Here is a 14,473-nt window from a genome sequence, read left to right on the forward strand (position 1 = left end):
GATTATCTGTGACCCATCAAAAAGACTATGCATATTTTTATTATTTTGGTGCTATTTTATTTGTCTCTGATCAATCAGAATTTTTTTTAAAATGAGTTCCATTATTATCCATTAAAGAAAAAAATGGTGATATAGCCTGATTTGTTAAACTTCCAACTACTTCAACATCTAACTAATATAATTGCCTTGAAAAAAGGTAAATACCAGTCATAAGGTTATTATCCTGGCTAAGAAGGATAACAAAATATAAAACATACTGGTTTCTGATAACATGGGATGATAAAAAACCTGACAGATTGTTCTCAGGTTAAGCAGGTTTAGATTTTACACATATCTGTTGATGCAAGACATATTGTGTTCAATGAGAATTGCTTGCAAGTAATGTTGCATAGCTTTGCAATCAGAAACTATTAAACAATTGAATTGAGAAGAAAACTTACTGGTTATGCATTGGAACAGCACACTTCCTTTCGTAATAAAATAGAATCCAATTAAAATTCAACAGAAGGCTCTAAATACTAATTCCTTCACCAGATACAAAAAATGAAATCTTTGCTGCTGTTTCATTTTCAGCCCATGATTATCTGTTTGCCATCTCCATAAGTTGTGAGACGAGTTGGTTGAGAAGGTAGCTCTTCTTTGACAAAATGCCACAAAAGGGCTTAAATGACTGATCTTTTCTATCATATGTCAATTCCTAATTATTTCCCCCCTTCTTTTTCCTTTTAAATAGTGTAGGATGTCAAAAATATTACTTGCTCCCAAGTGCTCCCCCATCATACTTTTTCTATGCGTGAGCATATGGTCATTATCTAAAGTAGACTATGAAGTACAGCAAAGCCTTGCTAAGTCTATTAGAGTAAGTAGGAAGAAAGAAGGAGGGAAATAGGGCACACTGATCTTTTCTTCTTCCACTAATAGTGTTGCATTATTTGGGCATAAATTCTAAATGATGAGGTTGGCAGTATAACCATCTCACAAAAATTATTTTGTTAACACATCACTTTGAAGAACAGCTCATCAACATTCATCACACAGAAACACACACCATCATTAGATTTTCTTTGTAGAAAAATAATGCATCATCTAGTGGCTTATAATACGTTATTGAGCTAATCATAATGTTACTAAGAAGAGCAAATAGTTATTATTGCTTTATTTAACATTTCTTCCATCACATTTCAAGCAAACCTTGCTATAGCCAGTGAGTCATGATTTTATAACAATAATGTTTGAAGCAATTTTTTAAAAAATGGGCTTATGTTTCTTGCATTTGCAAAATGCAACAGCAACGATACCTGAAAAAACTGTTTTAAAATACTGTAGCTCTGCTGCTCTCTAATCTCTTTAAAGAAAGGCATAATAAATCCCATTATAGAAAGAATTATAGCCAACAGATATGCTGCAACCATCATCCATATATCCCCCCAAAGTCATATAAAGTGGAAATGACTTCTTGTTGAGCAACAAATGGAATATATAGAATATATGCTTTGTACCAGACGTTCCTTTTATATTTTAACACGGCATTTTTTTTCCATTTCTGTCTTAATACTGCACAAAGGTGCAGATGAAGTAATTTCAGTCCTGCTCTAATCTTTGGCTTTAATCTTTTCAGGTACTGCTTTCCAGCAAGAAACAGAGACTCACAGTGGATTTTCAGCTCATGAGACATCTAAACCTTAAATTAGCATCACTAAGAGTCATATATTCAGGAGCAAAAGAAGAAAATGTTAGTTATATAACAATTCTGTGGGGCAAAACAACAGTCTGGATTATAGCCTTTCAATTTGCTTCAAAAATATAGCAGTTTTAAACTTGAATTGGTTATCTGGTTAGTGTGCAGCAGCTGCCAAAAAAGCCAACAGTCCTAGGCTGCATCAACAGAGGGACAGATTCAAGATCACGCGAAGTGTTAATACCACTTTATAATGCCTTGGTAAGGCCACACTTGGAATACTGCATTCAGTTCTGGTCGCCACGATGTAAAAAAGATGTGGAGACTCTAGAAAGAGTGCAGAGAAGAGCAACAAAGATGATTAGGGGACTGGAGACTAAAACATATGAAGAACGGTTGCAGGAACTGGGTATGTTTAGCTTAAGAGAAAGAAGGACTAGGGGAGACATGATTGCAGTGTTCCAATATCTCAGGGGTTGCCACAAAGAAGAGGGAGTCAAACTATTTTCCAAGGCACCTGAGGGTAGAACAAGAAGCAATGGGTGGGAACTAATCAAGGAGAGAAGCAACTTAGAACTGAGGAGAAATTTCCTGACAGTTAGAACAATTAATCAGTGGAACAGCTTGCCTCCAGAAGTTGTGAATGCCCCAACACTGGAAGTCTTTAAGAAGATGTTGGATAGCCATCTGTCTGAAACGGTATAGGGTTCCCTGCCTAGGCAGGGGGTTGGACTAGAAGACCTCCAAGGTCCCTTCCAACTCTACTATTGTATTATTGTATTGCATTGTATTATCTCTGGAACTTTGTGAATGACATGACTTTATTTCCTAAAGGAAACCAGCATTTTAAGAAGTGTTCCATTAGAACAAAAGGTAAAATAATAATTTGGGGACATTTCATATTTCCCCACTGTGTTGTTCTTATGTTGTTTTAGGTAGCTTTTCAACACTTAGAGCATTTTTAGAAAAGCTGCAGGGAAAGGAGAAATCAGCAAAAAGTGTCCCCCCCCCCCCAAATATATTAAATTTTATTTAATGTACATCTGGGTCTAAATCCATTAGATATATGCATATGAACCATGTAAGCACACTTTCCCATATATAGTATGTTATTCTCTCTTCTTAAGTAAATGAAATCTAGCTATTAGAGAATTTCTACACTACCATAATAATATTCCAATTACTATTTACTTTTGTAATACTACCTGAACAAACTTCTTTTGAAATATTTTTAAAAGGGTATCATTTCTCCTGAATTTTGCTGTAATAATTAGAATCAACATCTATACTATTACAGCTATGAAGAGAAAACTGCTCTAAGAAATGAAACAAGTCCTTGAAAAAGCCGATTATATTCTGACTAGAAATACTAAAAAATATAAGGATTTCAATCCAGCATACTAACTTTCTGATCAAGGTAGCATGATGGACAACAGCTCACAGAAATCTTTTTGCCAATAGCAAATTCCAAAATAAATATATAATAGTTTTGCACATAAAATTGAATTCAAATGCTGCTAATCAAGTGATATTACTTTTCAAGTCAAGAGAGCACAATATTTGGTTTAAATGCTCCAGAGATTTTATGTTATGCAAACAGTTGTACACACAATATATCTCACTAATATAAAGTATAGCCCTACTCAATTTAAAGAAATGACACTGTACATTGTAAGTATAAAGCCATTTAAGTTATTCTTTTCATCATCCTGCATTCATGAAAAGCATTACATCTCTAGAAGCTTCCTTAAATTGCATGGCATCACTTGATTAGGAAGCTGCATTCTCTCCAATGCAACAAAGTCATCATTCTGATTAACAGCTTCCATGTCTTCCACAGTCCAGGAAATGAGTGTTACAAATCACCTCTTGAACTTGATTTCCATATACTACAATATAACACACTGTTGCTTTCAAACCCAGCTGCATCAGCCTTGTGAATTCTTAATGATTGCAAGGTTCATTTACTGAAATAAAGACCACCAAATTGCACATACACACTCAATGCATAAAAGTTGGGACTTCGTGCAGCAATAAATGATGAAGGCATAGATGTTATACCAACATTAGGTTTCAAACAATTTGCATGACTTTAGCTTAGCTAAATTTGTTTCCTGTTGTGTATCCAATACGTTGTTGGATTCTGTGTTGTTAGAGCCAAATGATAGAGAAACAAAGCCATATAGTTTCTTTAACTGGAAATTCAGAAATTTATGCAATCGGGGCATGTACAGCTTTATTATTTACTCCTAATCATTTCTTATAAATCTAGTAATTAATAGTACCCAGGGACCAATTGGGGAATGTTGCAATTATCTTCTTTTTGTACTGCTGTCTTTTCCACAAAAGAATGGTCAGGATACTATTATTATGAGAGTGATAAACGTATAGACTTACAATTCATTTGCATAATTTTTGTGAAGGAATGCTATTAAAATGGTTCATTTTCAAAGTAGATATATAACTATCTACCTGATGAACAAATCACCCCATTGGGTCGTAGTTGAGTCAATTAGAAGCTAACCACCTGTGTGGGATGAAAGTAAGTACTATTTAGTGTTTAATGAATTAATCATCAGTGTAGCAGAAACAAATCTCAATAAAAATCCTGGGTCAATATATTGTTTGAGTAGCTCTGTTTGGACAGAGAAGCCTTGAACTGACTAATATAATTCATCCTCAGGTATCTGTAAAGTATAAACTCCCTCTAAGGTGTTCTGACATAAGACCACTGGACTTATATCTCCTTTTTACCATTGACTCATACTTATTTGTGTGCCTTTTTCCAGAATCTCAGCCATGTGCTGCATTGAAAAATGAGGCTGTTGCTTTGAGGAACTGGAAAGATTTCTTAGACAGCACGATGAGCGGGTATCCATTTCTGAAAATGGGTTTTTGATAAGAAGTAGAGTTATATGTATCTAGAAACCTTGGTGAATCAGCCAATGACTTGGCTAACTGATGTAAGGGTTAGAAGGCTAGCACATGTCATCTAGATCAGGGGTTTGTGTTGAGAACCAGGCCACTGAAGTAGTAGGCGAGTGTGCGCACACAGCTACATTTGTGAACGAAACTATCCCTCCATCTCCACCCCACCCCCCCAGCCACTGTCTCTGCCAGTCCATCAAGCTGGAAAGATTGGGGAAAGGTGATCTAGATAAATTGATGGTGTTCAGAAGCAGGGACCACAATACAGGACTATATTAGCAATAACCACAGAATGCAGCCATCTCTGAACAGATAGGTGAAAGGAAGGACATACTGAGATAGTGCTATAATAGAGAGCATCATGCCACTCTAGACATTGCCAACAAATTGGCCAGAATTACTCTGACTGAAAATATCAGGTCTTGAGAATTCTTGTCATGTTAAGCTTCTAGAAATAAAAGATTTGCACTATTGAGAGTAAAAGGTCCATTATTCAGGTCCCAGTAATGCTACCCATCACTTCTGCATCTCAAAACGGCATAAATCTCTTATCTCTGACCTGCAAATTTCTAATGACATTCTTCATCTTTTTATACTGGATCCCTTTTGGAAATTGGAAACCCAATTTCCAATAACTGATATAAAAATGGGAGAGCAAACAACACAGCTCAGTTTAATTTTTTTTTAAAAAAGTCTGAATTGTGGCCATTTCATGACTATTTTGAATAAGTGGCCTCTTATTTCTCGTTCAAATTCTTTTCAAAATGCTTTTTAAAATATATATCATATCCATGCCATGTATTCATTTCTAAAACCATAATAGCAGCTTGCAGAGAAAATTGCTGCAACTTCTTTAAAATGTTCTCTCTTTAAAAGATCTGTCAAAAGTGCGAAGTAGCTATGGAAGTCATGATATTTTTCACCATATCTTGAACCTAAAATGGTTTGTAGGAAGCCCTTATGCAGTGAAATACTTAACAAAACCAAATTTGGAGGAGATAAATAACATAAACTGATTGTATGGCACACCTGGAAAATAAGCAAAATACAATTTGGGAAGTGTTAGGAAGTAGCAAATTAAAAATATATTGCTTACCACTGGTGAAGGTGAAAGTGCAATATTGCCTATAGAAGCTTTCAGTTCATCAACAGTTGCTGCAGTCTTAAGAGTGTCTTTAGATTGCAAAGGTTTAATCTTAATGTTGAATTTCTTGTGCGCCCCCTCTTCTTCTTCAGATTCACTTGAAGAATAAAAGTGCTTTCCTTTGGTAGGTAGATCACAGTTAAAGAGAAATGCAACCAATCTTTAGACTACAATACAACATTATTTCAGTTTCAGGATACGCCCATCAAGGCACCAGTTTTAAATGAATGGTATGATTCCAGTGGCATACAATACAATTTTAGTACAGTACAGTACATTACATTGCAGTACAGTACATACGTTGGAATGAAGCTCTAAATCAGATAGTGCTAAGCAGCTCGAAAGAGCCTTGTATATGGTCCACTGTAGAGATGTCTATGGAGAGTCTCAGTCATCCAGGTCACAGTTGTCCCAAAGTTGCTTTTTCAAGAGACAACTGGACTTTCAGATTTTTCTTTGCTTGGATGTTTTGCTTCTCATCCAAGAAGAGAGCTGAAGAAGCTTTTTGGATATGAAACGTCTTCAAAGAAAAACCAGAAAGTTCAGTTTCCTCTCAAAAGAGCTCCATTGTAGAGAGTTCTCCATTATAGGAGCAGATGGAATCTGGAATCAGGCAATCTCTTCCCAGTGGCACAATATATATTTACTGGGAACGTAGGACTAAGAATGCTAATAATACTGGAATCCTATTCTTTTTCTCTCTGTTGGATTTTTTTTTTCAATATCAGAAAAGCTGGACATTGGGAAGATTACGTGACTGAGTTTGAGAAGGAGTTGGGAATTCTGGCAGGTGTAGCTAGATCATCTGTGAGCCCCCTATCTGACCGAGGAAGTTGCAAATTAAAAATAAAGGATATAGCCTGGTTCTTCTGGTCTGATGCTGTATCCTTCATCATCAAGTTCAGGTGAATTCTGGTATGGCAGATATAGTGAAGGAGTCAAAATGTAAGCATTTTTTTTCTTTTTCCCTTTTCCCTCAAAACCTCATTAATGAGGCTTTTACTTATTCATTTTGAGAATTTACAACGCCTCCTAATTTTTAATAAATTGCTATAACAAAAATAATCATTAACAGAAAAAAAAGTAATCCGACATATAAAGTCTAGGCACAATCATTCATATCTTATTTGGACTGTTGCAATGAATTCTATATATGCAGGGGTGGGCTTCAAAAATTTTAGCAATGGGTTCTCTGTTCTGTTGCTGGGTGGACGTGGCCTAGTTGGCCTCCTGCACCATGACTGGGGGGATGTTTTCGCCCTCCCCGGGCTCTAGAGGTTTTCCTCGAGCTTCCGGGAGGATTAAAACGGCCTTCCCTGGGCTCTGTAGCCCCTCTGAGCATGGAAACAGGCTGTTTCCAGCCTCCCAGAACTTCCGGGATGCCCATTTTTCACCCTTCCCGAGTCTCCGCATGGGCCCTGGCATCCCAAACAGGATGGGCTGGTAGAGAGTGGGAGCAAGCAGTTTTGGGTCCCTCTCAATAAGTCTATGTAATACTGCTATTGTATTAGGTGCACTGGATATCAGGGGGTTTTCAGACACAATTCAAGGTGCAGCGGTTATCTCTGATGCTCTACACAGCATAGACATTGGTGATTCGAAAGACTATCTCTCCAATTTCTGCCTATTCTACAAAAACAGAGAGTTTACATTTTCCAAATCCCATATACTGTGTGCTATAGAATATCCTCCCTTCAGTGACGTGCGGTGAGGTTTATGGCTGGTGAGGCACTGACACAGTGGTGGGTTTCAAATATTTTTAGACTTGTGGACTTCAACTCCCAGAATTCCACAGCCAGGCATGCTCAATTCCGATTTAAAGCAACAGCATTTGTTTTTCTCCTTTGTGAAATAAGTTTCCTTTTTTTCATTTTCTTCTCCCTTCCCCTCCTTCCTCCCTCTCTCCCTTCCTCCCCCTCTCTCAAACACACACACACACACACACACACACACACATCGAAGTTGGATTGTAATATCTCTCCTACCGCCTTCCCTCTCTCACTCAGTCTCAAACAAACACACACACACACAAAAGTTGGACTGGATATCTTTTCCAGTGGCTTGAAAGCAGCTCCTCTGCCATCCCTCCCCCCATTCCCCTGCTGCCTTCCTGAAACATCTCCACCATTGCAAATGCAGCCTGTTGTCTGGGTGGGAAAAGCCTGGAACGCAATAAAGCCCACCCACTCACCTCCTGCTGGCAGGCTGGGTGAGAGGAGAGGCAGAGAAGCTGGAGGGGAGCCGATCCGAGCCTTCCAAAAGAAAGAGGCTGGCGGAAAGTGTGTGTGCTACAGCATAGCTCTTTGCCTGGCTTCTGTGGATGACTCTGCTTAACTGTTAAAAAAAAGCCTCTAAAAAGCATCCTCTACTATGAGGCAGGAGAACTCCATGCATCACCTACGTCAGGACTTTTTAGGTGTTTTATGATCGCTCAGCACAAGAAACACATTCCACACATAGCGGTCATAAAACACCTAAAAAGTCAGACTAGGTGAGGCACGCAGTTCTCCTGCCTCATAGTAGAGGGCACTTTTTTAGAGACTTTTTTAAACAGTTAAGCAGAGTCATCCATGATGAGGCAGCAACTAGCTCAGCTTTTTCCTTTTACATTTTTTTCTTTTCATGATGAGAGCAGTGAGGCTGTGCCTCACTTGCCTCACCTAACTGCACGTCACTGCCTCCCTTCCCCCACCAAAATTTAGCTGGCCCCAAATCTGCTGCTCTATAAAAATTTGGCTCTTCTCCCTGGTACTGGGCATATGAGCCTGCTAGTATTGTAATATAAATATATTTTTGTGGGGCTTTGTTCCTGACAGGGTATGTATTTTATTTCTTTATCATTGTTTTTGTACTATAATTTTTTTTGCAACTCTGTTAGCTAACTTGAACCTGCTCTAGGAGTAGATGATCATATACAGGTAGTTCTCAACTTATAATCATTCATTTTGCTACCGTTCAAAGTTACAATAGCACTGAAAAAAATGACTTATAGGTCCTCACACTTGCAACCATCACAGCATCCCCAAGGTCATATAAAATTTTGGGTACTTGGCACCTGAGATGTATTTACAATGGTTGCAGAGTCCAGAGGTCATGGATTGCCATTTGTGACTTTCCCAGCTGACTTTTAACAAGCAGTCAGTGGGAGAATTTATCTAATGACCGCATGATTTGCTTATCAACCATAGCAAAAAAGATACTAAGATCTTGTGTGATTCACTTAACAACTGAGTAGTTCTGATTCCAATTGTGATTGTAAGTTGAGGACCACCTGAACATTAAATACATACTGTACCTGCATACATGTCACTCAACGTATTGTACAGTAAACATAAAAATATTTTAATCCAAACATCTAACTTCCTAGGGGATAACTTGCAAAATAGTATATATCTACACTGTTTATGATGTCCAGATATTTCTCTACCTAAAAAAATAAAGAATACACATAGGGATAAAAGAGATATATTGTATGCTGAGAGATTAAACACTCTATCCAGGGGTAAAATACTCTGAAGTCTGCTACCGATTCGCTTTGCACATGCATGCGAACCAGTAGTTAAAAAATGCTTTAAAAGTAAAAAAAAGTTCCAAGGATCAGCTGTGTGACAATCAGCTGTGCTGTGTTATCGTCAGAACTTTTAAAAAACTTTTTAAAGCATTTTTTAACTACCAGTTCAGGCAAATCAGCTCGAACCGGTAGCATTTCACCCCTGATTCTATCTTGACTAATTCACTAATGTTAAAACATTATCAGGTGAAATGTATTTTTCTCCTATGAGGATGGTTTTCATATTAACAATATCTCCGAAACTGAGCTTTCTTCAAACTGAGCTTCCCTTCAAATGATTTGCAATATTTTTTCTTTCCAAATCAAATGGGCAAAGTGTTCATATACATATGAAACACTAGATGGGGAAGGCTAACAATTTTGTTTTCTGTTTGTGCGGAGAGGAAGCCATATTCTTCTATAAGCACGCATCTGATAAACTGAGGGAATGGACAAAGTCTTTGGTTATTTCCAGATTGGAAGGATAACTAGTGAGCACTGACCAGTTTGCAGTTCTCTTCGCTCAGCTCTTGGCCAGAGAGGTGAAGAAACAGTGAGGTGTCACCTCACAAAGATATAATAAACATGACTGCACTTGCATTGGTTTGATGTCCAAAAAGATCTTAAAACAGGGTACAAAGCCCAAATCAACCTTGGATACCATTTAAACTGGACTGAGTTGTGTTGGGAGACAGAAGGTTGGTTATGTGGAAAAGTTCTAAATTTCTGATCCAATGAAGCTAGATTGATTGATTTATTTGGTAAATGTGTATTAGCCACCCATCTCATACTTTTCAGTTCCTTCTAGCCTTAGATTTGCTGGGAGGTTAAAAAAAGTAGTTGAAGTCTCACTGACCACAAATTTGGGGAAGATAATAGATTCCATTACTATTTCTTTACTTTTCTGTGTTCCCAACAATCAACAGTTCACTTCAGGGTCCTTTCAGTACATCAGTAGGTGGAGATTATTAGCAAGGGGAAAGATAGACATGGCTGATCTCTCTTTACATAATCCATTAGTTTCAGTGGGAAAAAATCAGTCCAGGCCAATTGCAGGGATGTATCTGGTAAGTAGATATATCAGCAGAATACTTTACATGCAGGTGTTGTTACTGATTTTGTGCTGACTGATAGGATCAGCTAAAAATATAATTCATAGTCACTATGACACAATAATAAGCATGCAAATAAGTAACCAAGTCTCACTGGAACAAATAATGTTTTAAAAGACTGCTGTCAACAGCGGGTTTTTTTAAACTTACATATCTTTCCCAGTCAATCTCTGAATAAAATCCATTCGGAGCACCATTTGTTCTCTTCTGTAACACATAGTTTAAACAATGTTTTTGTTTTTGTTGATATAAGAGGGGGGGAATTAAAATGCTATAATTTCTTAGAAGACATGAAAAACTCAATGTTTTCAATGGAGGAATGCCCTGACATCGACCACTCCATTAAGAATAACTAAAAAGGCCATTCCAGGTTCTTTACTCTGCATCTGGAAAGCAACTTTCCATTCTTAAACTCTCAACTATTCCAAAGCTGATAACCAGTGTAGGAATTGTCAGAAAATATGATAACTTTCATTGACAAAGTACAGAATAGCAATAGCAATAGCACTTAGACTTATATACCAGTTCACAGTGCTTTTACAGTCTTCTCTAAGTAGTTTACAGAGTCAGCCTATTGCCCCCAACAATCTGGGTTCTCATTTTACCCACCTTGGAAGGATGGAAGGCTGAGTCAACCTTGAGCCTGGTGGGATTTGAACTGCCAAATTGCAGTCAGCAGAAGTATTCTGCAGTACTGCATTCTAACCACTGCGCCACTACAGCTCTTATAAGTATAAGACAACTATGCAATAGATGATAACTCAGTGACAAGAGTTCCAGATTTAATTCCCGCCACCCCACATCATAGATTCATATAGCAGATTTTTAGATGTCTTAGCCTAAGACCCTGAAGTCATTGAGAGAAAGAATGCTGAGTTATACTGTGTGTGGCTCGTAACACACCAGACCTAATTGTGATTGAAAAGAAGAAAGTGTGATAATTGATGTGGCAATACTGGGGGATAGTTGGAACAGAAGACAAAGAATTGGAGAAATCACAAAGTATAAAGATCTTTGATACTGATTTAAAACCGGAAATATTTCTGTTGGGTATTCTACCAGATAATTATAATAAGGGGAATACATATTTGATCCTACATGTTATTAATTGCAGCCAGAATTGTATTTGCACAATGGAAAAGTAAAGAGATCCCTACAGATGATAATGTAATTAAAAATATTAGAATGTGCAGAAATGAATAGATTAACACTTGCAATTAAGGAAAAGGAACAAACTGAATATTTTATGATATGGGATTTATTTTTTCAATGGTTAGATAACAAAACAGAAGTTAGAAACCTGGAAATATAAGAAAAGATTAATAAAATAAGGGAGATTTGTTAAAATAAAGAAATATTATGATTTCTATTTTATTATTATAGAATTAATATGAATGTAATGAATATTGTTGTAAACATTATGATTGCTATCTTTCAAACTATTTATAACCAGACAACACACTGTTTAATTGAAAATGAAACTTTGACATGTTAAAAAAATAAAAAACTTTATACAAAACCCCCAAAAATCAAAGTATAAAAATCTGAAAATTAAAATCAAAATGTTATAGCATAACCAGTAGCCCCAATTGTTATTGGCACGCTGGGTGCCACACCAGAAAATCTTCGACAACAGTTAGAAAATCTGTGCATTGACAAAATTTCCATCTGTCAATTGCAAAAGGACATACTGCTTGAATCCACATATTTACTATGCTGGTACATTATGACATGATTTCCCAGTGTTGTATATATAACAATAATAACAATTCTAGAACATTTAAAGATTTTTTTGCATATAACATGCAGAATCAAGATGCATAGTTTCATTTCAAAATAATGTATTATTAACATAATAAAGCCAAGGTTTTATAAATACCATTTTAAGCCAAGCTTCATAAAACAAACATTCTGTTTTCCATTTAATGTATTTGAATTAATATTACTTGATTCCCCCCATCCAAAAGCTTTCTATAACAAAACACTAATTAATGTCTAACCGTGATTAGGTATATACAGTATATGCTTTAAGGTGCTAGCCTAGAAAGCAGGAGACTCTGAGTTGTAGTCCCGCCTTAAAAATGAAACCTGGCCAGGTAACTTTGGGCCAGTCACTCTCTACCAGCCCAACCGACCTCAAAGGTTAAATAGGAAGAGGAGGAGTATTAGATATGCTCTCCCCCTTGAGTTATTTATCAAAATAATAAAGGCAGGATAAAAATATAATAAATAAATATGAACTTATAATATAAACACATAAGAAACATCCATGGTTGCTGCAGGATCTATTGGCACACTGGATGCCATACCAGAAAACCTTGAACAGCACTTAGAAAATATGTTCATTGACAAAAACCCACCCTGCCAATGACAAAGAGTTACATCACTTAGATCGTAGTTTGTGTAAAAGTGAAGCGTTAGTCATCCTATCTGGAGCACCAATGGTGAAAGTACATCGCAATATGTAACACATGAAGAATATCAAAGATGCATTAGTGTATTTTAAAGAAAAAAACAAAATTGTTGCAGTTTCAACATTGTAACCAACCCACTTGAAGCTTTAAGCCAATATTCACATTCTTACCGAAACTGCTTTTCCGCCTTCCTGGGTACATTCTGGTTTGCTATTGTAGGATGGATCATGAGGATGAGGGCTGGGTGGCTGGAATGGATTTTGTTTTTTGTAGAAAAAGGGTTAAAGCGTTTGGTGGTTTGACTTAAAAATAAATACATGAAACTACATGGAGTAAGCAAGCTGAAAATGTACTTTCTGAAGGAATTATTTGCCAAATTAATGTTGCTATCAGCAGACTATTTTGGAACATAGAGTACCGCTCTATTCAGCAGAAGTTAGGCATTGTAAGGGAATTCAGCTGACAGCTATCATGATTTTAAATATCATTTCATGGTCTATTAAGAGAACATTAGATTGCTATGTATTTCAAAACCTCATCTTCCTCCTCTCACTCTTTTTCATCAGTCAATAGCCTTTTCAATTTTGTATTTCAATGCAGTATATCTTTTCCAATAAAACTGGACAGATCAATTTTAGGAATAATTTAATTAAGCAACCATTGAACTATATAAAAGGGATAAGATCCTAAATTCATCCTGTTTGTCTGTAAGAAAAGAGGTCAATGGTATTTTGGTGTTCAGTATGTTTTGAATAGTTGCAGGAAAGAAGGTATTTTCTTAGGACTAGAAACTGTAGTCATGGATTGTATTGGGTTGTTACTCCAAGATGGGTTAGAAACTATAAAAATTGAAAGTTCGTTTTGTAATAATGGAGATGCCACATCCAGAAACTTGCAATTAATCCTTCAGTTTACTAAATAAACAGCTCTTCTTAGATTTAGGTTTATTCACAATATCAAACTTTGAAACTAGGAACAAAATTGAGCCTGATGGGAAATCCACTGACTGGAATATAGTCCCAATCATTCTAGTCAGAGTAAACATGTCCCACAAAGCAAGAAAATTTCTTATACCATTTTAAGAGACATTTAACATATTTTATAAACTATAGAATAGAAATCCCAAATGTACTTTTTCAAGAGGCAACTGTACTTTCTGGTTTTTCTTTGAAGACGTTTCACTTCTCATCCAAGAAGCTTCTTCAGAGTTGACAGGATAGTGGGGAATGGTGTCACAGCTGAAGAAGCTTCTTGGGTGAGAAGTTAAATGTCTTCAAAGAAAAATCAGAAAGTCCAGTTGCCTCTTGAAAAAGCACCTTTGGGACAACCATGACCTGGATGATTGAGAATCTCCATAGTCACATAGAAAAGCAAATAATGTCATTTGAAAGAATGCAAAATTATTAGATAAAAATAATCTTCAGCTTCAGGCTTCAGCAGTACTGAAACCCAGAAAAAAGAACCAGGTGTCACAGACAGTGAATACACCAGACTAACAGTAGTAATGGTGAAGCCAAAGACTGAAGACAGAAGACAAAGTTATAAGAAAGTTGCCTGCTTGATAAGCTCCCTGTCTCATTTTAAAGTTTTCAGAAATATGATTTTGCTTGAAAATGGAAAGATGGGAGGAACAGAAAACTACATGAG

General features: G+C 36.6%; 1 protein-coding gene across 7 annotated transcripts in view; it reads right to left on the reverse strand.

Annotated features, from left to right (window-relative positions):
• Nucleotides 1-14,473, reverse strand: part of SGIP1 (SH3GL interacting endocytic adaptor 1) — a 131,163-nt gene that overhangs the window by 66,550 nt on the left and 50,140 nt on the right. For 4 of the 7 annotated variants that reach the window (XM_081948283.1, XM_081948282.1, XM_081948280.1 and 1 more), the window contains exons 4-7: nucleotides 12,997-13,074; nucleotides 10,563-10,619; nucleotides 6,608-6,662; nucleotides 5,703-5,878 (exon numbers count right to left, since the gene is read on the reverse strand). In XM_081948283.1, the coding sequence (XP_081804409.1) occupies nucleotides 5,703-5,878; nucleotides 6,608-6,662; nucleotides 10,563-10,619; nucleotides 12,997-13,074 (366 nt within the window). The remainder of the gene's footprint in view (nucleotides 1-5,702; nucleotides 5,879-6,607; nucleotides 6,663-10,562; nucleotides 10,620-12,996; nucleotides 13,075-14,473) is intronic. The other 3 variants (XM_081948285.1, XM_081948284.1, XM_081948281.1) reach the window with 1 other exon arrangement.

The sequence above is a fragment of the Natrix helvetica genome (genome assembly GCF_964273705.1).
Source record: "Natrix helvetica genome assembly, chromosome: 3".
In the NCBI taxonomy this organism is placed as follows: Eukaryota; Metazoa; Chordata; class Lepidosauria; order Squamata; family Natricidae; genus Natrix; species Natrix helvetica.